Source organism: Schistocerca serialis, chromosome 2 (genome assembly GCF_023864345.2).
Source record: "Schistocerca serialis cubense isolate TAMUIC-IGC-003099 chromosome 2, iqSchSeri2.2, whole genome shotgun sequence".
In the NCBI taxonomy this organism is placed as follows: domain Eukaryota; kingdom Metazoa; phylum Arthropoda; class Insecta; order Orthoptera; family Acrididae; genus Schistocerca; species Schistocerca serialis.
Genome location: NC_064639.1, coordinates 320478913 through 320504235, shown reverse-complemented (window position 1 = coordinate 320504235; position 25323 = coordinate 320478913). Strand labels below are relative to the sequence as shown.

At 38.0% G+C, this 25323-nt stretch overlaps 1 protein-coding gene across 2 annotated transcripts in view; it reads right to left on the bottom strand.

Annotated features, from left to right (window-relative positions):
* Positions 1-25323, bottom strand: part of LOC126457120 (GTPase-activating protein) — a 132987-nt gene that overhangs the window by 28187 nt on the left and 79477 nt on the right. For both annotated transcript variants that reach the window (XM_050093174.1, XM_050093175.1), the window contains exon 14: positions 7277-7383. In XM_050093174.1, coding sequence (XP_049949131.1) covers positions 7277-7383 — 107 coding nt within the window. The remainder of the gene's footprint in view (positions 1-7276; positions 7384-25323) is intronic.

Below are 25323 nucleotides of genomic sequence, written 5' to 3'. Positions count from 1 at the left end.
AATACATCAAAGTTGACTAAAGCCCTTCCCTTCACCTGATCTTATGTGCTCGTTCCATTTCCTATTGATTTGCAGCATTACAATCACACATTTAATCGATCCGATTCTGTCAAGCAGCACATCACCAATACTCTATTCGAATGCTGCAGCACTGTTTATCTCCTACTCTTCTAAATTAACTTACATTTCTCCACATTCAGAGCACCAAATAGAACTGCAACTTAAAAAGCATTTCTAGCCACTCATGTATCTAAGAACCTATTTCATATGCTTAGACCTCCATAGACAGCCTGCAGTATGGAACTATGTCAAACACTTTCCAGAGATCTAACAATATGGAATCTGCCTATTGCCCATCATCCTTGCAGGGTACCATGAGGAAAGTGCAAGCTAAATTTCAAATTAGCGATGCTTTCTATGTTGACGTATGGACAGAAACTGTTCTCTTCCATTATTCTAACAAATAATATGCTGAAGAATTCTGTAACAAAACTGACATTAACCCTTCGACTGCTGTGGACGTGTTAACTCGTCATGCCTCGCTGTTCCCCTGGCATGCCTGACGTGTATACACGCAGCCATGGGTCTTCCCTACGGCGCTAAGGAAGTGTTTATGCATCCCACGCCACCGGCCTTCCCACTGCTAGGGACGAGTTTAGGCGTGCTGAGTCACAGCTACCTGAGCGCTACGGACATGAATACACGCAGAGCTGTCTTTTCCCCCTGCTTGTCTAGTAGCTGTTCAGTGGTCTGACTGTAGTTTGAGAGTGCATATATCTTTGTTGCTATGTTTGCTCTTTGCAGAATTAGACTTAGATTTCTGTATTTTTGTTAGTTTTATTGTTTCCTATGTGAGAAATGTCACGTCGCCCCATGGTTGCACAGATAAAGAAATCCCGGATATGCTCACTAAGAGTGACAGTGAGTGTGAATTATCTGACGTTGCTACCAGTGATGAGTCTTCAACAGAATCTTGAACCTGTAGTCCTCAGCCCTTTACATCAGAGGGGAGAGCATGAACTACAGTCAGCAGTTCCTCTGAATACGAGGAATCAGAAAGTGACAGTGAAATGGTTCAGAAAAGAGTGCGCTTAAGTGACGCATTTGACTGGAAAGAAACAGATTTCCAGCGGTTAAACCATTCCTTCAATGACTCGAGTTCAGGACACAAATGTCAATTAGATACTGACCCAAGCATTCTGTCATTTTTTGTGGTATTTATGTCTCAAGAACTGTTGCAATTTATTGCAGATGAAACAAATCGTTTTTACATTTACACCAGAGAAAGTACTACAGAATCTGTGAATTCTCGACTGTCAAAGTGGAAAGACACTGGATTTGAGGTAATGTATTGTTTTGTTGCTGTTTGCCTTCTAATGGCGCAAGTTAAGAAGTTAAAATTAAGTGATTATTGATCCAGAGATACAGTTTTGAACACAACAGTTTTCAGCGTAATTATGTCCCAAGACCGTTTTTGTCTACTTCTGAGAATGTTACACTTCAGTGATAACTTTGCGAGTAATGGAGGCGACAGTCTATTTAAAATTAGGACGATTGTTGGCAAAGTTTGTAAGACGTTTTGTAATTCATATTCGCCTACATCACAAGCTTTGTATAGACGAAAGCCTCTTGTTGTTCAAAGGACAATTATCTTTTAAGCAATTTATTCCAACTAAGCGAAGCAGATTCGGAATAAAGACATTTGTACTGTGTGACTGTCAGAGTGGGTATATTTTAGATTTCATTGTATATACATGTGCAACAACAGAAATTGGGTTCCACAATTTGGGTGACACAGTGGCAACTCTTATGGGACCATATTTGGAACAGGGTCATATTCTACATGTCGATAACTGGTACTCCAGCCCGGACCTGTTCCCCTGGCTTCACAATGAACAGCCGCATGTGGCACTGTCCGTAAGAACAGGCGCAACATGCCAAAACTGCAGAAGAAATTAAAACGAGGAGAAACTGAGTTAAGGTCCACTAACAAGGTCCTTGCTATCAAGTGGTGCGATAAGAGAGAGGTGTACATGTTGACCATAAGTCACACAACACAAATGGTTGAAACAGAGAAGACTGACAGAAATACTGGTGAACTAATAAAGAAACTGCAATGTATTGTAGATTACAATTTGAGTATGGATGCAGTTGACCATTGTGACATGTTACTGAGCTCAGTGGGATCAGTGAGTAAGACTGCGAAATGGTATAAGAAATATTTTTTTCACATTCTGGATTTGTGCATTCTAAATGCTCATGCTCTCCACCGGTCAGTAACAGGGCGAAAAATGGCACTCGCAGAGTTTCACCTTTCTCTCGTAACAGAGATTGTAGAAAAACATGGTACAGAACGGAGAAAAGCTGGTAGGGGAAGGTGCTACGATGACAAGAATCCTCTGCGATTCACAGGGAGACATTTTCCGGCTGTTATCGTGAGTGAACATTCGCAGAAAAATGCGCAGATACGTGGTTTGCACGAAACAGAAAGTGTGCTGGGAAACTAGATATCAATGCAAAACTTGCGACGTTCCATTATGTGTTGCACCCTGCTTTGAGACTTATCATACAAAGAAGCATTACTAATCACTGGGGACGAAATCTGAGAAGATTTATTGACGCTTCTGAATGAATTACTAAAAATAGGCAAATATGCAAAAAAAAAATTATAAATGTATTTTTAACTTCGCCAGTGCCGGTCCAAAGCCCAGATCGAAAAGAAGGATGGGAAATAGATGCAACAGGTGTAAAATTATTCAAACGAAGCCTGACTTCTTCATATGCAGCAGTTTACTGGCAAATGAACGGACTTGGTGATTGAGATGGCGTAATATCTGTACTGTGGCAAATGTAATTACGCCAAGTACATTGTGCCAGTATAACAAAACCCATACATTAATCTGTGTAAAATACATTTAAATTATTAACACATAACATGGACAGTTATATTCTTTTATGTTTAGTAGTAAAAATGTAGATCACACTCGGTCTACTTGCACAAAACATGTTCTCCATAACTGATTTAAACGCCTTTGATCAATGAGAGACAACAAGGCAAAGCTAAACTCTTTCCTCAGTGCAATTTTTCTTGCTACTTTGTCTCTGTTGATAGCCAATAATGAAAATTAAACTCACTCTTCTGGGGACGGTGGGGGGACTTAAAATTTGTTGTTCGAATGAGACTGGCTTTGAAGCATTAATAGAAAACGGTATTTGAAAAAGAAGTATTGAATACACCCCGCTTCCATCTTTTCATAAATATCAACATCTTTTCGACTAATTTGTAGATAGTTGGAAAATAGTAGGGGAATAAAATTTTTTATTCCTTATCGTTGTGCAGTCAATCTATTGCACTCGAAATCTCATTTTAATCATGCATTCACACTACTAGACATGCTAACCAGAAGTTTACATAGTTTTCGGGCCTGGTTTTCGTTGTCAATTATCATTCCAGTTGTACAGCTTGGTATGTTTCATGGAGCATAGTTTTTAGCAAAATCGGAACAAAAATACCGCATTTTTGACGTTTTTACAAAATCTTCAATTTTGTGCTTAATTCATTCAGTACTGAAAACTGCTATGGAAATGAATCTTTATATTTAGGAACCTTGTGTTGTTAGGTTACTACATGCCAAGTTTCATGTTTGTCATAGCATTAGTTCAGGAGATGCAAGAAGCCAAACTTCGAAATTTTTTTGGGTGCCTATTTTTTTGGCTGGTTTACCTACAATTTTCTGGTTCAATACGGCTTGTAAAATTCTTTCCATTATTATTCTTAAGAGAATGCGTAAAGTTGTACAAGATGGCCAAATTTTATTTCTTTACAAAAACTATTGCCCGAGATATTACAGCTCAAAGTTGCCAAAAATTTACGCTGCTCTGCACAAGCCGTATTCAGCTGAGAAATAGTCAGCACAGGGCAGGTTGAGCAGTGCGGGCTGATCCGGTCCCGGCAGCAGCTCCAAGAGACAGGCACGCAGCGCAGGTAGACGTATTACACCACAGGCTGCGGCACCTCAGCGCACCAAGCAGTCAAAGGGTTAAGAATACTGATTTGTAATTTTTGCGTGTATGTTCTTTTACCCTTCTTATTCACAGGAGTATTTTACTCATTCACTAGGGCTATTGCTTGGGACTTTGTGCTACGCAAGGCATTTGCAGTAAATTCAAGCTAAGTGATGGGCCAATGCCAAAGAGTACTCTCTGAAAACCAAAGTGGGATTCCATCTGAAATGTAACAAATCAGCTTAGATAGCATACTGAACACTTTAATACCACATTTTTGAGCTCATTCGGGGCTAAGCAACCACCCACATTCCATTTAACAAGGTAATTAAAATGTCATTACCAGTAATCACTACATTGTGGATAATATAGTATGCAAATGATGTACTTTACTGACATATCAAAGTTATAAAGCTTAGTCAACTGGTAGGGACATCTGAAACTGTCACATTCTGTTGTAATTAGAATATAATGAAATCACATTTCAATGAGTTGCTCATTTTCAATTATCAGCCAAAATACTTCAGATGAAGTTTAGCTTGTATTGTGTACAGCTATTATTCATCAGTATGATCTACGTATCTAACTACATTCACTAATTCTTGTAATACTGTAATTATGAAATTTTATAATGACTGCCAATCAAAAACAATATAAACAAATGACTCAAGTTACTTTCTGTTTAAATGTTAAAACATCTGTTAATAATGATAAAAAAGTCTGTTTAATTAAATGCTGAAAACATGATAGGAATGCCTTACTCCATTTATTTATTATGTAATTAGGAAAACAGCAAAAAACTGTGTGTTGCATATTAGATGTAAATTACTGCAATAACTTTTTTCAGACTGAATTGTGTGTATTGATCAAACAATAGCAATTGCAACTTTTCCAAATGTTTGTTAAATTAACAAGATGTTATGATTTTTAATTGTAACAACAATGTTACGACTGTCATGAAATATTTAAGCGAGTGAGTTTTGGAACATTAGGTTCACTGTTGATCCGACTTCCATAATATAAGACCTATGTTGCATTATGGAATAAAATGTTATAAAAAGTTTCTTGGTGTTTCTTGAACTCAATTCATGTTACACACTATATGGACCTTATTTACATACACAGAACTTGACAACAAATACCAGGACATCAAGGAAGGAAGAAGTTATTTATCTGAGCCACATAACCTGTCACTACTGAGTATACATTGTCAAGTTTTAATCACAGCAAGTAACAACAATCTTAATTTTAAAAGAAGCATTACATTGCACATCTGGACCTAGCGACTCGTTTATTTTCAACTCTTTCAGTTGGTTTTCAATGCCAGGGATACCTATTTCTGTGTCTTCCACAAAGGGCTTTGTATGGCAGTTGAATAATGGTGTGCATGTGTGATCCCCCCGCATGAAAGAATTTTTAAGTGTAAAATTTCACATTCCAGCCTTCCTTCTGCTATGTCCTATTGACACACTCTAGACTGCTGATAAGTGACTGGATAGAAGCTTTTGACCGCCTTAGTTATTTCACATAGGACCAGAATTTTCTAGGATTCTCTGCAAGATCTTTTGCTATCACACACTGGTGGAAATTATTGTATGGTTCATGCATCAAACTTTTAATTCCTCCACATCCATCAAATTGCTTCAGGGATGTTTTTTCAGTAGTTGGAGAGAACTGTCAGCATTACTTGCACATTCAGATGGTTTATAGGAGGAAACTCCAATCCCAAAGACTCTATCTGTTAAAGTTGACCTTATGGTAATTAAAGAAAATGATGCTGCAGTGCAGAAAATAGAAAAGAAGCCTGTACCTGCTATTTATGTTCTGCAAGCCTACATTAATTCAAAGTAGTTTCACTCTGCAGCAGTGCCACACAATTTTATAAATGAGGCAGCAGCACACCACTCTTTCTGTTGCAATGAAATGCCCAGAATGTATGTGTGATGTACTCCACTAAGTTAACAACATTCTAACAAGTGTTTGTAGTTATGATCATCCAACAAAACTGCAAAACAAATTGTGGGATTTTGAAGGTGTTAATTTTGCAGTCCAAAATCACAGTGAATACAGTATAAGAATGGCAGCTGTTTTTTTTTTTTATTGTGACAAGGGTTATGATGAAATGTATGGTTTACAACTGTCAGTATACAGTCACTGGTATGTGTTATGTGGAAGAATGTCTGCAAGTCACAGAGGCTCTGGAAACCTCTTAATATGAGAGGCCTGACAGCTGATTTTTTTCAACTTGGAGTTAAACAATGTTAATCAAAGGCTGATCCATCACTGTGACTGTAGCAAGTTCCAAAGACATTGGTAGTTTCCTGTAAAACACATGATATTCCACACAACACAAATGAAGACCCTGCTGAAAGAATAACAACATACTATGGATTAAGACTAGCTATAATAATGATGAAAATCGATATTCCAGTAGACAAAAAATAATTTGTGGGGAAACTGGTCAATGGATATTTTCCAAACAATTATCTCAACCTATTTGTAACTGGACACATACAGCAGCCTGTCTTCTTCTTCCTCTTCCACATCCTCTGCCATCCATCGTTCCCTAGTACCCAAAGACGATGATCTCCATCTATCTACTGTCTTCACTCCTAACAGTGTCATTTTCTACCTACATCCTCATTGTTAAACAGATCTATAACTCAGCTGTTCTGTCCAAATTAACAAGCTCAGTAAGTATATTCATTTTTATTGCTGGATGCATAGTGGTAGCAGTGTTTGTTTCAACTTACATTTTACCCACTGTTTATTAGCAGCACAATTGTGTAAATTTTGATTTGGAACAATGAAACATCAGAAATAATGAAATACTTTACTTGCAAGCACAATAACTTTGCTATCAAACTTGACAAACAAGTTGCTGAAAAAAATTTCAACTATGCACTCTTTGGCAACTATAAAGGTATCTATTAAATCAGTAAAGTAATTATATACAGACTAGGCATACTGCCTTAGGGAAACACAGTGGTGGCCGTGGTGGCCTTGTATAAACTATTCTTGTTACGTGTTTCAACTTCAAGCAACACAAATGTTATCATCAATGTTGTTGATATATTTTGTGTCATCTGAGAATGAAATATATAAAAAAAGGAAAATAATTATAGACACATATCCCACTACGTCTGTCTGCTGCCCACTCACTCAAGAATCTGAATAACAACATTAACAGAAGAGCGATATCTTTAAAGATATAGTAAGAAAAACACTAATAGTTTACCATTTGTCACATGACACCATCTGTAACACATACCTTTGGTTTTTGAATATGTGAGATCTTGAGTAGTCAGTCTGAAATACCGCTGCTTGAAGTTCTTACGCCCGAACCTTTTCCGACCTTGGGCCCGCTTTATCATAACTCTATAAGAAATAAAAAGAAACCACACAATTGAAAGGCCTTTTCTTTTTTACATGGAAATGCTAGTATACATTTGGATTTATATATAATGTACATTGTGGCAAACAGTGCTTCATGCACAATTTTGGACAGTAATTATGTTTCTATCAGTGTATCTTCTTTACACAATTGTCAGTGGTTGCTGAAAAACTTAAACCCTTAACATTGTTTCCAAAGAGTACCCCTTAACAATGGAGCGCATTGATGAAAATCTCTCATAGCTAGGTGCTTCCAGAAGTACCAGATATGTGGGTTTGAGTCTTAGCCAACAACCGCTCTTATCCATCAATGAAGTTCGTATAACTATGTATGATGCAGTTTAGTAACTGACTGCATCTAGGCATTAACTATGCTGTCATTGCATCACTGTCTACTGTGTTATTCTCCTTATGGGTACAAGTCCGGCATGCTTTACATATATGTAAAACAAATTACTGACTTGGCTGTTAACACCTTTAACATTCTCATTACATACTTTAAATAATTAAATGTGAAGAGAGAGAAAAAAAAAAGCCTTAGCTACCTAATGTCAACTAGGAACATATATTTCATAGCTATACATTTCAAATATCTTTCCTGCTCAACTTTCCTGTTTTGCAAAACTGCACAAGACAAAATCTATTCACAAATTCTGACACACTATATCCTAGCTCTACAACTAAGGTTGCTAATGCACACTAACATGATGACACGTAATGACGGCAGAATAAGGATGTGCAAAATAATTTCATCAGCATTTGTCTGCCAAAGGGACAAGAGAAAGGAAAAGTTCTGGTTTATTAATTTCCTACTGGCAACACAGTATTTACATGCAGAGTACAGGCCCAAAACATAAAAGAATGGAGAAGGAAATCAGCCATCCCCTTTTCAAAGCAATCATCTCTTTAAGCAAACTGGAAATGCCAAGGAAAACCTAAATCTGGTGACCAGGGCAGATTTGAATCTTGGTCTTCCTGAAAGAGAGTCTAATCTCTTACCAGAGCATCACCTTGCTCAGTACGAGGACAGAATGGGATGCACAGATCCTGAACACCAGACAATGTAGTAATGTCCTGGGTTAAAAGCTATGCCATTTCATTATGTATCATGAAATGAGTGTATGTGACAACACTGGCTTGTTCAATAGATAGAGATGTAAACATTTTTGGGGCTCATGGCACAATTTGAGAGGAGTGGGTTATGTGCTGACACTATGTTTCACACTCTCCCTTTCTTTCATTCCATTCTAAACCATGCAAAACATTACACAGCACTGTACAAGCAACCACCAATCATCCACATGATAAAGACCTACAATTGATTTTTTTATAAAAAACTCAGAGAAAAACAAAAGCTAGGCACTATCTTTACTATAACCCCTATGAGTGCATGTTCTTTCTGTATTATGATTCCTACTTGGCAAATAACTAGCCGAAAACATACTGCTGCAATGTATTTTATTCGTGGTGCATATTTGACTCGAAAACTGTGTTAATTAATCCAATTTGGGCCACCAGTTGGACAACTGACCTAGCCATCTTCTTCAGGTGCTGTGAATAATGGTTCTACATTTACTTAAATGCCTGGTCTATAGTGATGGTAAATGTTGTGTGTGTCAAGCCCCAACTTACAGCATGGAGGCAAACTAGTAGTGCTAACCATATTTCACATTCTGCTCACAACTCAGGTAGGTAGCAATCAAAAGCCAGCTAGTTATACCACATTGAGAAGTTCACTCTAGCCTATTTAGTGGAGATAGTACACATATAAACACCATCTATATACTGAAGTATTTTAGTCAATGTGGGAAGAGCTGTTTCTAGAGCCATGATGTACACAGCGCACAGGGTGTAACAAAAATGCACAGCACAAATTGCTGGACACATTCTTCACATGCGGTGATGAAATTATGTTACATGAACTTGGGCCTGTAAATGTTTTGTTTCCATGTTACAACTCATTTTCTTTAACTCATTAATCATGGGAAGCACACAAGCACAGAAAGTCAGAATCATGGGGAACACGCACTCTTGGTGATGTCTGGTTATGTTGTACACTGACAGTGTTTTGTTTTGTTTTGTGTGTCCCTTTTGCCAAGTGAGGTATGTCATTGTTAGTTTACAGGTGACATTTACTGTCTCAGCCATCAGCATGACCATTGCAGCACAGGGGTAACTACATAGAGTTAATCACATACTTGGCTCGTGCAATGGCAATGTATACAATCGCAGAGATGGCAGATGCCAATTTGATGTATGGATTAGCTGACACAATGGTGCTCGTGCTCAACGCTTGTACCGGGAGAGACTTCCAGGGCGAAGGTGTCTTGACAGGAGAACATTTGAAGCCATTTATCATCATCTTGGGGAACATGGGGCTTTTAAGCCTGATACTTGCGACCAGGGAAGGCCTAGAAACATGAGGACACCACAACAGGAAGCGGCAATTCTTCAATTCTTCATGCTGTTGACGATGACCCTAGAGTCAGTACAAGACAAGTAATTGCAACACTAAATGTTGACAAGAATATCTGGCGAGTGTTACACAAAAACCAACTGCATCCGTACAATTGACACTGTGTGCAGGCACTATCAGCAGCTGATATTTCTGCACAGGTACTCTTCTGCAAATGGTTTATTCAATGAAGTTTGAACCCTAATGTGAGCGCAACAGTGCTGTTTACAGATGAAGCGTCGTTTCAATGAGATCAGATAGAAAATTTTCATTTTCATAATCTGCTTGTATGGGCAGACATCAGTCCTCAAGCAACTGTTGAAACAAGTCCTCAAAAACTTTTAGTCAATGCTTGGGCCGGCGTTGTTGGTGACTGTTTGGTTGGGCCTCACTTTCTTCCACCCACACTCGACAGTAATCTCATAGAGAATGTTCAACCTGATTTGTGAGCAGATGTGCCTTTAGCTCTGTGACATAACATACTTCATGCATGATGGAGCACCTCATTTTGGTGTTAATGTACAGGGCTATTACAAATGATTGAAGCGATTTCATAAATTCACTGTAGCTCCATTCATTGATATATGGTCACGACACACTACAGATACGTAGAAAAACTCATAAAGTTTTGTTCGGCTGAAGCCGCACTTCAGGTTTCTGCCGCCAGAGCGCTCGAGAGCGCAGTGAGACAACATGGCGACAGGAGCCGAGAAAGCGTATGTCGTGCTTGAAATGCACTCACATCAGTCAATCATAACAGTGCAACGACACTTCAGGACGAAGTTCAACAAAGATCCACCAACTGCTAACTCCATTCGGCGATGGTATGCGCAGTTTAAAGCCTCTGGATGCCTCTGTAAGGGGAAATCAACGGGTCGGCCTGCAGTGAGCGAAGAAACGGTTGAACACGTGCGGGCAAGTTTCATGCGTAGCCCGCGGAAGTCGACGAATAAAGCAAGCAGGGAGCTAAACGTACCACAGCCGACGGTTTGGAAAATCTTACGGAGAAGGCTAAAGCAGAAGCATTTCTTAAACAGGAGATTGGAAAACCGATGGATCAGTCGTGGTGATCATGATCAACAATTCATGTCATGGCCTCCACGCTCTCCCCACTTAACCCCATGCAATTTCTTTCTGTGGGTTTATGTGAAAGATTCAGTGTTTAAACCTCCTCTACCAAGAAACGTGCCAGAACTGCGAGCTCGAATCAATGATGCTTTCGAACTCATTGATGGGGACATGCTGCGCCGAGTGTGGGAAGAACTTGATTATCGGCTTGATGTCTGCCGAATCACTAAAGGGGCACATATCGAACATTTGTGAATGCCTAAAAAAACTTTTCGAGTTTTTGTATGTGTGTGCAAAGCATTGTGAAAATATCTCAAATAATAAAGTTATTGTAGAGCTGTGAAATCGCTTTAATCATTTGTAATAACCTTGTACAATGGCTTCTAAGTAAAAGATACGGTGAGAGATGGATAGGTAGAGGTGGACCAATCGCTTGGCCTCCATGCTCTCTGGGCATAAACCCACTGGACTTCTATTTGTGGGGGCATTTGAAAGCTCGTGTATGGAACCCCAGTACAAGATGTTCAGAGTCTCCTTGCCTGTATTATGCAAAACCATATGCAATACTCTGGGGATATATCAGCACACCCGAGAGTCACTACAACAGCAGACTGATGCATGTATCAATGCCTACAGAGGCCATACTGAACATTTGCTGTGAGAAAAAGCTGCATTTTGTTTGTGTGTGTTTCCCATGGTTATTGAATTGGAGAAAACGAGTTGTAACACGGAAACAAAATGTTTCCAGATGCATGTTCATATGACATAATTTATTCATTTACATCTGAGGAATGTGTCCTGCAGTTTGTGTCATACACTTATTACTACCTGTATAGTAAAGGACTGAGAACTGCCCCTTGTTGGAAGCCAGTTGAGACACTGCAGGGGCACATCATTTTACCTGGGAACTTTAAGAACATCTTCCTTTTCAAAATCATACACTACTCCATAAAGCATTTTTTTCAGGTCACCTACAGCTCTCAGTTTATGGAGCAAAAAATCTATGTTTACACTGCCATAAAAACTCCCTTGATGTCCTGGAACATAGCTGTGGACTTTCCACTCTTCGAAAAGACTGTCAACTTATGTGTTGACAAAAGAGTAATAATGTCAATTGTGTCTTTTCCCCTTCTAAACCCAAACTGGGAAGTAGCCAGGAGATTGTGTGACTCCTGCGATCACCACTAAAATCGGTGTTTAACTAATCGTTCCAGTGTTTTCCCAATTCTACCTAACCACGATATTACTACACATGACCTCGTGTGGCCATTATTGCAAACAAGGGGTGATGTTACAGTTGTAAAGTAAAGTGGTGCTTACACTGTGAATGATTTCATGAAAGTTGCGAATATACTATCAAGTGGTTCAGCATGACTCATGATAAGCCAACTGAAGTACTCTCATCCCACCTGCAGTAATACTGTGGTCAACTAATACAAGAGGAAAGAGCAATGAGTCTGTATGAAGTGGTCTGATAACTATCTTTGTCTCTTTTCAAGACCGAGACAATTGTGTGTGTTCTCCAAGCTTCAATCAAGTCTTTAGAATCCCGAAGTTGATTATAAAAATACAAGAGTGGTAGCGCATTGGACAGCATGTTACGTATCATATTGTAGTGTATATTATCGATGCCTGGAGAGCTGTCTGTGGCTGAGTGATTTGCTCTCTTCAGTTCTTCTAAGTTAAACAGAGACAACAGGCAGCCATCACTGTGGCGGAGGCCTGGTGCACAAGTGAGCGGTTGAGGATATACTGAAGGGGTGATGTTTGATCAGTGAATTCATCTAACCAAGGTGCTTCCATTGGAGATCGGTCAGATGCCTTGTTCCTGAATGTATTAATTTTGTGCCATAATACTGTGTTACTACTTTCTTTAGTTAACGCATTGTAGAGTAATATAAATTATCTCCTCATTTTCAAAAATTCACATTTTTGTTTAAAGTCAGAAATCAGTCCTGAAATGTTTACAGTACTTTGCTATCATACAGGGTACAAACTGCAAAAATCATATTTTTATATTCAGTCCCACCTGAGATAACTAACCCCAAACTTTGCAAAATATGAAAATTTTCAAATTTCAAAAATTCATAAAAAATTAATGAAACATTAGTAAGTGTTCTTGCTGTATATGAGGCTAGTAGTGTATGATATCTAACTATAGGAAAAAATAGACTCTCATAAATCACTCCTTGTTTGTTGTTTTTGGGCCTAAAATGTGGATTTTTTGAAAATTTGGACACCAGACTTTGGAGGTCATATTGCCTGGTTATTTTTGAATTTAGGGTATTTTGTGTCATAGACAATGTTGTAGAAGGCACTTTTCTAAAAACAGTCATGTCAATTGCAATGTTGTAACTTAACCCAGTGCAGACACATTAATATTTTTGTTAACATCTCTAAAGTGAAACACTGCCGTGCACTTACAAATGAAAATGGCCACTATTCAGTAAAGGTGAAAGGCAAAATTTTTTTAAAAACTTTTTTAAACTTCTCAATTGTAGGACAATCACATATAAAAAAATTAAAATATTTAAAAATGGTCAAGCAACCAACTTAATTTTCATTGGACCACTTCATTTAGATTGACCCTATTAATGGTGCAGCACTCATTGAAGAGGAAACTCGTTTCAAGGGTTTGCTAAAAGCAAAAGATTATTTTTTTATTTTATTATTATTATTATTATTATTATTTTGCAGCTCTTTCCCTTAGTTCTTGCTAAATGTTTGGAAATACATAGCTCCAAACATGATTCTGGCTCCAACAATTATTCAGAACATTAAATCCCAACATGTGGTCACGGGGAATCTTGTCATTAATGAACAAGAAAACCACACAACAACTGTAATGGTGAAATATTTAAATAGTGCATTCATATGGTTATTAATAACAAATACTTATTACTACCGACTCTTAAGCCACTAACATTAATAAACTGTACATAGTTATTGTCATGAGGAACCGGCACGATGGTGTCACACTTAACTAACACTGCCTTCTACATTGACATGACTACCACCAAATGATCAATTAGGATGAAAGGGCATAGGCAGAGGGTGTATACTGGCAACTCGCAATATCCTGTTGCAGAGCATGCTCTACAAAATAAAATTTGTGACCTGAGTGCCTGTTTCACCACATGTGCTATCTGGAATTTTCCCAGAGACACCAGTTTCTCAGAACTCCGCAGGTCAGAACTAGCACTACAACATGCCCTTAGTTCTCACCACCCACCTGGCCTTTTTCTTCCATCACAGCATTTCTTTACTGTAACTACTCTTTGCTTCACTCTGTTTTAGTTTTCTACATCTTTCATTGTTTTTCCCATCTATTTTTTTCACCATCCCCCCCCCCCCCCCCCGAACATACAATGCACTAAGCTTCTCACTATTATTAACTCATGCATGATGTTTAAGCAGTAATCTATGTCCGCACATTACCCTGTCTTCCACCTTTAAGCTATCACGTTTTCAAATCTCGTCTGATGCAGTCCCCAACAATGTCTTTCCTTCTCATTCCATATGGAAAGTCTCCCCTGACCTACGGTTCCGGATGACTTCCCCGGCATCTACCCCTTTTCCTAGACCTCTCCAGTCCTTTTCCTTCACCCCTCTTCCTTCCCCTTCAACCCTTCTGCCTGAAGGAGCCACTGGCTCTGAAAGCTTGCCAATTATAACCATCTTTTATGTGTGCGTTCTACCACCGGGTGGTGAGAAAATTTTTTATCTATCCAATTAAATAATCACTTGAAGGTAGGCACGATATGGAAAAAAACTGACATCAGGTGACATGGACAGGGCACACACAACTAACTTAATGTCCACAGATTGTTCCTCCATCCACCCAAACACCATTTGGCACGATATGGTGGTGGCATTGTCTTGGATCCGCGTGTAACAGTATGGGAAAAGGAGGGGAGGGGTCCACATGACAAACTATTGTCAACGAGTCAATTCTTCAGTTACTAATGTTAGTTCTACAAACAGATATTGCTTTGTGTCACCTAATTAATGCCTTTCATGGTAAATTAATTTTCTAAGATTTTTACGCTGAAGAGAAATGATGATTAAATGAAACTTACATTCCTTTTAATAGTTTAAGTGATGAACGTGGTCAGCTAAGTATGAAAATGACTTTTCTTGGGACTGATACAACTTTATGATGATTGTCATTTTCAGATGAAGTTTAAACTGACATCAACTTGTGACTCTTCACCAAAGCATCAATGTCTTCTACCAGTTTCTGAGCACTGCTAATTTGAAGACAAACTTTTAAGTTGAAGTGTGTCAGTGAGCTTCTGTGGTTTGATTTTATTCTCTTCATTGAGGAAGAAAGTTACTTGCACAAGTATATAGGTCCAAACATCGACATAATCGTAGCTACAAACATGTAACGTTGTGGAAAGTTATGTTGAGGAAAATGTTTATCCAAGTCTATGAGAATTTATTGCACAACTGCCTGTGACACTGTAGGTCTATAAGTTCTAACCATAGCTGGCATTCTGCACTGGCATCTCGTAAACTGATGTTGGTGTTTCTGAACTTTGCCTGCCATCATGGTGCTTTTCAATGATTTTAAAATGAACTGCTCTACACTAAGCACCGCACCATAAGAATACACGTTTTTGTGTAAGGCTAAGGAGACACTTCTCTGAAGACACTGCTCAGTTTGTGCTTCCCTGCACTACATAATGATGTCCGACAGCCTCATTTTAATGGGAGCACTCATTACGCAGGCAGCGACCAAGAGCAAATGCTCATACTCGTCCAGCCACCTCCTGGACAGGCCTGCTGTAGGAAAACAAAATGACATACATTATCAAGCAGTATGTTGCTGTGTTATTCACCAGAGAGAGACCATAGCACAAGTAAAATGGACCTCATGTCATCTCATTGAAACATTCCCCACGTAATAAGATCTCCACTATATGCCTCACTGAAGCCCTACTGGCAAGCAGGAGGATGGTTTGCAACACATTCATATTCTGCAATCAGCATTAGCAATGTTTACTGCTACTGATCAGTGTGAATGATATTTTTCTGTCCTTTAAGCATCCAACTTTGGTGTTCCTGTGTGTGCATGCCCACGCCCACGTGCACAATAGCATCTCTACTTTTGACATTCAATGCAGAGGTATATGTATGGAGCATGTTTGTGTACATGACAGTGAAAGATGGTTCTGGATGATATGGCTGCTCCCTGCCTCATGATGATCGGCATTGAAACAGTAATTAGCTACATGGAGGCTCATGTCTCCATTGTTACAATCTGTGACAGAACTGTGAACATTTTCAACATGTGATTGTTGTCCATGGCAGATTACTTTAGTTGCAATGAAATTTTATGCATTAAAATACTCCCATTACAACCTCAATAAGGTGGGACATGAAAACCCCTCTGCATGCACAATCACAGAGATGGAATGACCCGTGCATAGGACTCATTTAATCTGGTCGCAACAAAATGTGCTGAAATTACATATATGAACAATGGAAAATCCAGGGCACAATAATGACAGTATTACAAAAAGGATACATTGCTACTCACTATATAGCAGATATGTCGAGTCACCGACAGGCCCACACACATTCATGCAAATGCAGCTCACACAACTGCCTCCAGCTGCTGAAGCAATGAGCTGCATTTGCGTGAATGTGTGTGTGTCAGTTTGTATTACAGAAGAAGGCCTTCTGAACGAAAGCTTATCTGTTTTGTAGTCTGGTTGTTGTGCCTGCTGTGACTCAACATCTCCACTATATGGTGAGTCTATCCTTTTCATAATGTTGAAATCACTTGTATCATCATCCCGCATTGAACTGTCGTGTTGATGGCCAGCACAATGTCTGATAACTATCCATTCACATGACACATCTGTTCCATTCAGTGTTATGGTACAGTGACACCCGCCCCGCGACAGCTATCTCTAGTTCAATTGCTACGAAATTTAATATGTATGGCCCATTCTTAAGATCATAATGCACTACACTTAAGTGTTACATCAAGCTGTATCTCACATGAGCGTGCAGTTTTGTGGAGACACAAGAAGAACTGGTGTAGCTCCAAGGGATTTAAATGCTTTCTCTAACTTAAGCTACAGTATAAATACAGCTTTGTAACTAAACTAATACCAGCTTCTGTCTTACTAAATAAAGGTTAAGTAGTTCACATCTAAAAATATGACAGGAAGTTCAAGATTCCTAAATAAGATTGTCAAGTGGTGAATAAACTTAACAGATTTCAAGATAAAAGTACACAAATCTTCATTATTATTAAAAATTCCTGATAAAAATTTAAATATATTTAATAATAACAGAAAAGGTACAGAAAATTAAAATATTAGTTTCAAAAATGATCAAAATTTTTTTTTCAGACTGTCAACAGCATCGACATACTTCGCAAAATGCACGATACACACCGTGTCTTACAATATATCGGGTGGTTCTAATTAAACTTTCCCTATTTAGCATGTTATAACACAGAAACTAATTACTGTATGAGTACCAAACTTGGTGGCATTAATGTCAAGGACATGGGGAAGAGAAATAATGCACAATAAATTCAATTGAAACACTTTTAATGTGGTGCTATGGTACATCATACCATTACAAACCGGAACCATTATTGCTACAACAGGGGCTCAATACAGTGACCATTAGTATCTAGAAGAGTCTGAAAGTGCAGGATTCCATTCTGCACACCAGAATCAAGCATGTCCATAGGTATTCAGGCTACCCCTCCTGATATGCTGTGCTCTAGATCAGCACATGTGCGAATGTCCCTCTGGTAAACGCTGTCCTTCAGGTAGTCCCACAAACAGGGTGTGCGATAAGGTGGTCATGACAGCTAAGCACCTGGAAAAGATCGGCTGACAATTTGATCGTTTCCAAATGTGTTTCGAAGAAGCAGGTGAATTTCTTGAGCGATGTGCAGTGGGGTCCCATAAAAATTGTTGAGTTCAATGCTTCTCTCTCCTGTAGAGAAGTTATTACATGCTGGCAAAGCGTATTGCAGTAACGCTGGCCAGTCACACTGCAAATCTTTGGTCCTTGAGTGCCAACCTGTTCAAAAAAGAATCAGCCAATAATGAACATAACCATGAAGCCACACGATACGGTGTCACGTTCACCATACAGAGGAACTTCATGCACAGTGGCTGGAGGTGAAGACCGTCACACTCGGTAATTCTGTATGTTCACCTCGCCTGTCAGAGAAAAATGATCTTCGTCTGTCCATAGGATGTTGAGAATGGTTCGAAGCACCTTCCGTACAGTGGACCATGCGATGTTCAACTGTTGTGACACAGTACACACACTCCCTGACGATTGGGAACCGTGCACAGCCTTCTCTGCCATGGCAACAGCAATTTCATCAACCACCTGTTGTGCACTGATCATCAGCCTCTTCCTGGAGCAATACCCAGTTCTCCAGTTGATTCAAACATCTTCATCAGGCTCCGCATAGCAGGTGGAGAATAATGACCGTTCCGTAATCCTTTCAGTTGACGATGTTCTCGAAGTGCAGCTGCAGCATTACTGTTCTTTTCATAGTAGAACTTCACCAATAATGTCCTGCTCCTTTTTTCCAATCTCCTGTTGACTGGTCGGGTGTGAGAGACTATGAATGACAATGACTGATCATGGCACTTGGTGGCCACAGTTGGAACCGGATGATGGCACTGTGATGCATGGAAATCATGCATCCAATACTCTGGACATTAATGCTATCAAGTTTGGTACTCATATGGTAATTAGTTTCCATTATAACATGTTAAATAGGGAAAGTTTTTGTAACCACCAGGTATTTATTCACAACCGATTTCAATCATTGATCACCTTCACAGTACTGGCACAAAAATGGAAACAAAATGAAAACTGTGAATATCAACAAAAATTACATTTTCATGAGAATTATTAGTCAGAAGAATTAACTGTACTTTCAAAAAATATCTACTGTGCCAACTTTACATGTCACACACACTATGTAACCAGAAAAGTGTACAACTAGCTGACTTGCAAACATCAGAGTAAGATACTTAATGCCATAATATCAGCTTAAGCAAGCAGAAAACATACAAAGATGCACAGCACCATTGTTCAGGCACAACACCCAGTAGGTTAACACACAAGTGTTGATCAAAGAAGCTACAAGCCAAAGTCAAAGAACAGGTTCCAAACTACGTGTAAACTATAGTATGGTCCCAGAGAGATACATATGCACTAAAATCACAATAAAAGAAATACAATAAAAACGTATCACATTTATAAAAAAAAATCCTCCCTCTTTTTTGCATTTTTATTTATTTATTTTTTATCTTTTCACTTCATTTCAATACAATAATATGTAATACAGTAGTCACATGATACTATTATAATGTTACATGATATAATGCCACATGATAAAAACAAACCAACCATTTGGTGAAAACCACCACGTAACAAAATACAGTCATGTACAATAATATGCAATACAACAGTCACATGATGCTACTGCAATGTCACATGATGCTACTGCAATGTCACATGATAAAAACAGACCGACTATTTATTAAGACCTACAGCATATGAAATGGTATGTGACATTGAAACAATCATATTAGGCAATCCAACTACCATAAATCATTCAGACTGGCAGCAGCAAATGACTAAAAGGTCAAATCCACATCAGAAGTGTGAGTATACAAATAGTGTAACCACATGAGGAGCTGCACAGTGCGTACACTATGATGTAATATAATAATCACAAGATACTATTAAAAAATCCAGTGGTATTACAATGTCACATAACAAATGAAATATTTGGTGAGAACACTACCACAATAAAAAATGTACATAGACATATAATGTTAGAACATTATGAGAAGCAATAACCACAGAAAAAAAGAGTGCATAAAAACCAAACAACAACCAAAACAATTTCAGTGTCAAGTCCGTATCAGAAGTTCTGGACAAAACCTAATGTAACCAGTGGAGACGCCAAGTCTAAAATAACTTAACGGTGTCATACAGAAATTTAATCAATCATATAATTACAACACTGTATTACATAACATTGTGTTGAAATTAAGTGAAGTGAAAAAGAAAAACAGGAAAAATTAAACACACAAAAAAATCAAATGGAAAAATAGGGGGGAGAAAAAGAAATGTACTGAGGGGGAGAAAAAAAAAATTTATCCATTTGATTTGCTTTTGTTGTATTTCTTTTTTATAATTTTAGTGCATATGTATCTCTCTGGGACCATACTACAGTGTACATATAGTTTGGAACTTGTTCTTTCAATCTGGCTTGTAGCTTCTTGATCAACACTTGTGTGTTAAACTACTGGGTGGTGTTGTGCCTGAGCAATGGTGCTGTGCGCTTACTGCAGTTCATGTTTTCTGCTTGCTTAACCTGGTATTATGGTGTGAAGTGTCTTTTTATGACATCTGTAAGTCAGCTATGATGAATACTTTTCTTGTTAAATAGCATGTATGACATGCAAAGTTGCCACAACAAATAGTGCACTTAATTTTTCTGACTAATAAGTCTCATGAAAATGTAATTTGTGTTCATATTCATAGTTTTCACTTTGTTTTCATTTGTCTGCCTGCATTGTGAAGATAATCGATGGTTGAAACTGGTTGTGAATAAATATATAATACGACAGCACAGTGTGTATCACGCATTGTTTTTTAAATTGACATGAACCAATAAATGAACAGCATTTGACTACACAGTCCAAAGAAAGAAAACAATGAAGTTGTATTTCCAACACTGAACTTCATACTGAAGTTTGTGTATACTAGTTGACAATATTTCACACTCTTTTTTTTCTCTCTTTAGAAATACAAATCCTTACCTAACAAACTCATACAATGGTATCTCAATGTATTGGTGTTTCCTCAAGATCACACAACTGCAAGGACAGGTTTGTAATGGGACAGGTCTAGAAGAAATTTCACACATTTTCAAAACATTTTATTATGTGGTGAGTAGGAAGTTTTGATGGAAAATGATTTTTCTCAAATATGATAGAAATATTCATTAAGAATCAACAAAGCTTTCAGATGGGTAAAATATATGAAATGAAACACAATAAGTAAGTCTGTCAATATGACATACATACCACTCTTGAATGTAAGAATAATTGTATTGTCACAATTAAAATATTGTTTTTGAGTTCATGCATCTTAAATTTGAAACATACAGCAAATCATGTTAACAGCTGAGGACAAATTTATTACTAATGAATCTACGTTATGTGAACACACATGCAATGGTGCACGTACAAACAGAAGAAATAAAGAAAGCTGGATGAGGAGTGTAAGCAATAAATCAAGCTCTTCAAAACACACGCCTGAGAAACGCGCGCGCGCGCACGCACACACACACAAAGTGAGAGAAGAACTGTAAACATAAATCTGAACCACCCTAAACACAAATCTTAAAAATAAACACTATATTAAAAGGCTTTCACGGAGATATAACATATATATGACCCCTACAAGCAAGCCATCCATTGACTATCACCACCGCAACTACTAACATCGCACAAAATTGTACTGAAGATCGACTGTGTGACAGAAGAATAACAACTTCAATGATTTATCAATTTGGATAATATTTCTACCATTTTCTGGCCACACCCAATCAGGGAAGTCTCATAAGAGGACTTTTACACTTCAATATATATTGATGTCCTACTGTGAATTTCTGATCCTTTTTTAATGCTGTTCTATAAGCTGGCTTAAACTAAGAGGATAAGTCAATTATTATCCGCAAAGTAGTTATAAAATTTTATTGTCATGAAATAGGAAACTTACAGGAACATCATTTTTCGACATAGTCTCCTTGCGTTTCAACACACTTGGTCCATCCTGATGCTCTCAAAAAAGAAGGTTCTTGGTTGAGCTGCGAGCCAGGAATGCACCGCTTCTTTCACTGCTTCGTCCAAGGCAAATCGATAGCTCCTTAATGCCTGTTTGGGTGGACCAAACAAGTGATAGTCAAAATGGGCATGATCGGGACTATATGGAGGATGATCCAGTACTTCAATTTGAGTTTCTGGAGCATTTCAGCAGTGTGGGCAGCAGTATGCGGACGGGCATTGTCGTGCAACAGCACAACACCTTTGGACAGCAATCCTCGGCATTTGCTTCGAATTGCAGGTTTTAGCCTGGTAGTAAGCATCTCACGGTAACACATACTTTTTACTGCTGTGCCCCTTTCCCCACAATGTTCCAGTACTGGACCTTATGCATCCCAAAAAACCGTAAGCGTTAATTTTCGTGTGGATGGTTGGGTCTTCAACTTTTTCTTGCACGGCGAAATTGGATGTTTCCATTCCATACTGTGCCGTTTACTCTCCGGCTTGTAATGATGGATCCATGTTTCTTTCACCAGTAATGATCCTGTGTAAGATGTTGTCCCCTTCGTTACGACAGTGATCCAAATTTTTTTTACAGATGTCCAAGAGCATTTGTTTATGCAACTGTGCGAGTTGTTTTGTGACTCATCTTGCACAAAATTTATGAAACCCAAGTCTGTTGTGGATGATTTCGCAGGCTGAACCACGACTTATTTGCAGACGATGTGCCACTTCATCAACAGTTAATCGTCTGTCTAAGAGAGTCATTTCACATGAACGCTCAATGGTGGTAAACAGTCGTTCGGCTCCTTCATTATGTGTAACACTTGTGTGGCCGTTTCGGAATTTTTCAATCCATTCGTAGACACTCCATTGTGGCAAAACACTGTTCCCGTACTGTACCAAAAGTCTTCGATGAATTTCGGTCTCTGATACGCCTTCTGACCACAAAAAATGGTATCACTGAACATTGCTCTTCTTTGGTGCAAATAGACAGTGGAGCAGCCATGATTAACAGCATGGCAGCGATAATGAAACTAACCTAGCAGCTTGAAACTTGCAATGATATAACAACAAATAAACAAAGCATGCGTCATCAACATAAAATGACAGTACTACCAAAATATACAACTCTAAACCTAAATTGCGGATAATGATTGGCTTACCCTCGTACATACATGTGAAAGTTTTACGTTGTAAATAAAAAGGAATATATATAATGCTAATTTCCAATACTACACTTCCTACCAAAGTTAGTCTGTATCAACAAACAATTTAGCACCATTTTCCTGTTATTTTTTCTTGAAATTACAAGTGCTTGTGCTAATCAGTTTAATCTTCAACCATTTATAAAGCATCTACACAACATTTGTAAATATGACATCCACATATTTGCTATCCCCTTTGAAATGCTTCATTTTCTTCTCCTGGCTTGCTCAACTGTCTTCATGCCTATTGATCCTACCATTATCTAGGCTGTTTTTTCTGCTCATCATCATCATCATCATCATCATCATCATCATCATCTTCATCTTCCCAACACTATTTCTCCTGGCCCTAGGTATGCAATTATTTTATCTCAATTTGTTTCTCTGAATTTGCAGCTCTGGTTAGGCAGTTACAGCCACACACTGGTGCTCAACATTATACCTCACGCAAAATCAATTGCTCCACCTCATGCAAAATCAGTTACTGGCTTTTGTGTTACTTTCTGTACAGCTCTAAATGAAAAAAACCTTCTTCAAGAGATTGATAAGAAATCAAGTAAACTAACCGCCAAGTCATAGCAAGTTCTGATGAGTTTATTTCTTTAATCACAGATATTGCATTAGGGCACCTGTTATGACAAAAGACACATTTCATGAGCAAATACAAATGCAGACAACAGTACAAGGAATTTGTAAACCTTTTTCACTTTAAAAAAGTGAACAATCTGAGGTGGAATATATACTTATTTTTATTTTTCTATCTTAGGAAACAACTGCAATTAATGCCTTGGTATAAATTTTAAGAAAAATTTGGTTCTAGTACATTAGGATGTCTTTTTACAGAGACAGTTCTCATGAACTGTAGGACACAAGAGTGTAAATATTCATAAATGTTGCATACTGTTATGATTTTGAAAGTAAGCAATCTCATAAAAGTCAGTGTTTGTACTGTTCTGCTAATACAGCAGCACTCAGTCTGAAGGCAGGCAAAGAAATTTTCATTGTCAATATTTCACAAAGAAGAATGGAAAACTGTGGTTTCGAGATTATGATCACCATACTTTGCATCAAAAGCTTTTGTTATATCCCAAACTTCTTTACAGTGTCTTGTACAGCTGATGGCATGCGATACTACTACTACTACTACTACTGTTGTTGTTGTTGTTCTTGTTATTGTTATGGTTTGGCCCCCATGAACTTATCCAAGAAGAGTAGGCTGCCGGCTGGTATCAGGTTTCACTCTTTCTATTCTCTATTATCATCACCACCATCAATACCCCAAAAACAACACCTAAACAGTACACTCACAACAAGCATCTGCAAATGCACTGGTGACAACAGTCATATTTTGTTAAGGACATATGCTGTCAAGCACAATCATAAAAAAAGCAATTCCAATTTCGTAACTGAAATTATCACTCTCATTCTACCAGATAGTAATGCCACATGGCTAACCTCTTTTCTTGAAACTTATTACTATGTGTGTGTACTTACAGAATACAACCACACACATCCCAAAACTCTTCACCCACTAGAGATGCACAGGTTCTTACACATTAAACTGCTTCATATTAAACCTTATTTATATCATTTGCACCCACATCCATTAGTCTTTCAGACACAAAAGTATTTACTGTATCAATCACTAATTAAGATCTTTGTAACATGCAAAGCACAATTTCTTTACTGATCAACTGTAATTACAAGGCTGGATTTTAATACTGCCAAGAAAAATTTCCCATTAATTACATGAGAACAAAACGTTTAAACCACTTACCTCCTCCTATACATCCAAATAAAGGAGCCAAAAGAACACACAGACAGAAAATTAATACTTTTTATACTATTACAGGGATAACTGTTCATCAAACATCACTGAAGTGTATTTATTACAAAGATATTTCCTACTCCCAGTAGGTTTGAAAATCCTTGGCAAATTTTTCACGTTTGTCCAAAACTTACAACTCACTTGCAATGGGTCAGCTGACAGTAACTATCAAGTGCTATTGTTGCCAAAAATCTACCATAATTTCATTATAAATGGAAGCTTTCAAATTGAAAATTGATATATACACAAATCAGAAAAATTGTTTTACCAGATATAAAGCACCCCAGTTTAAAAACACAGAAGCTGACACACAACAAGAAATAAAATAAGAATTGTCATGCAATGCATTTAGCAACCAGTTGTTAAAATGATCAACAGAAAGTTTGATGCTCTGAAGCACAATTATAGTCATCAAGCCATTTGACTAAAGGCTCTTCGCACTCAAAAGACCTATCAGTGTTGTGCTGTTGAAGATAGTGGTTTTATTTGTAAAAAAATGAATCTGTTTGTGGATGTTTGCAATGA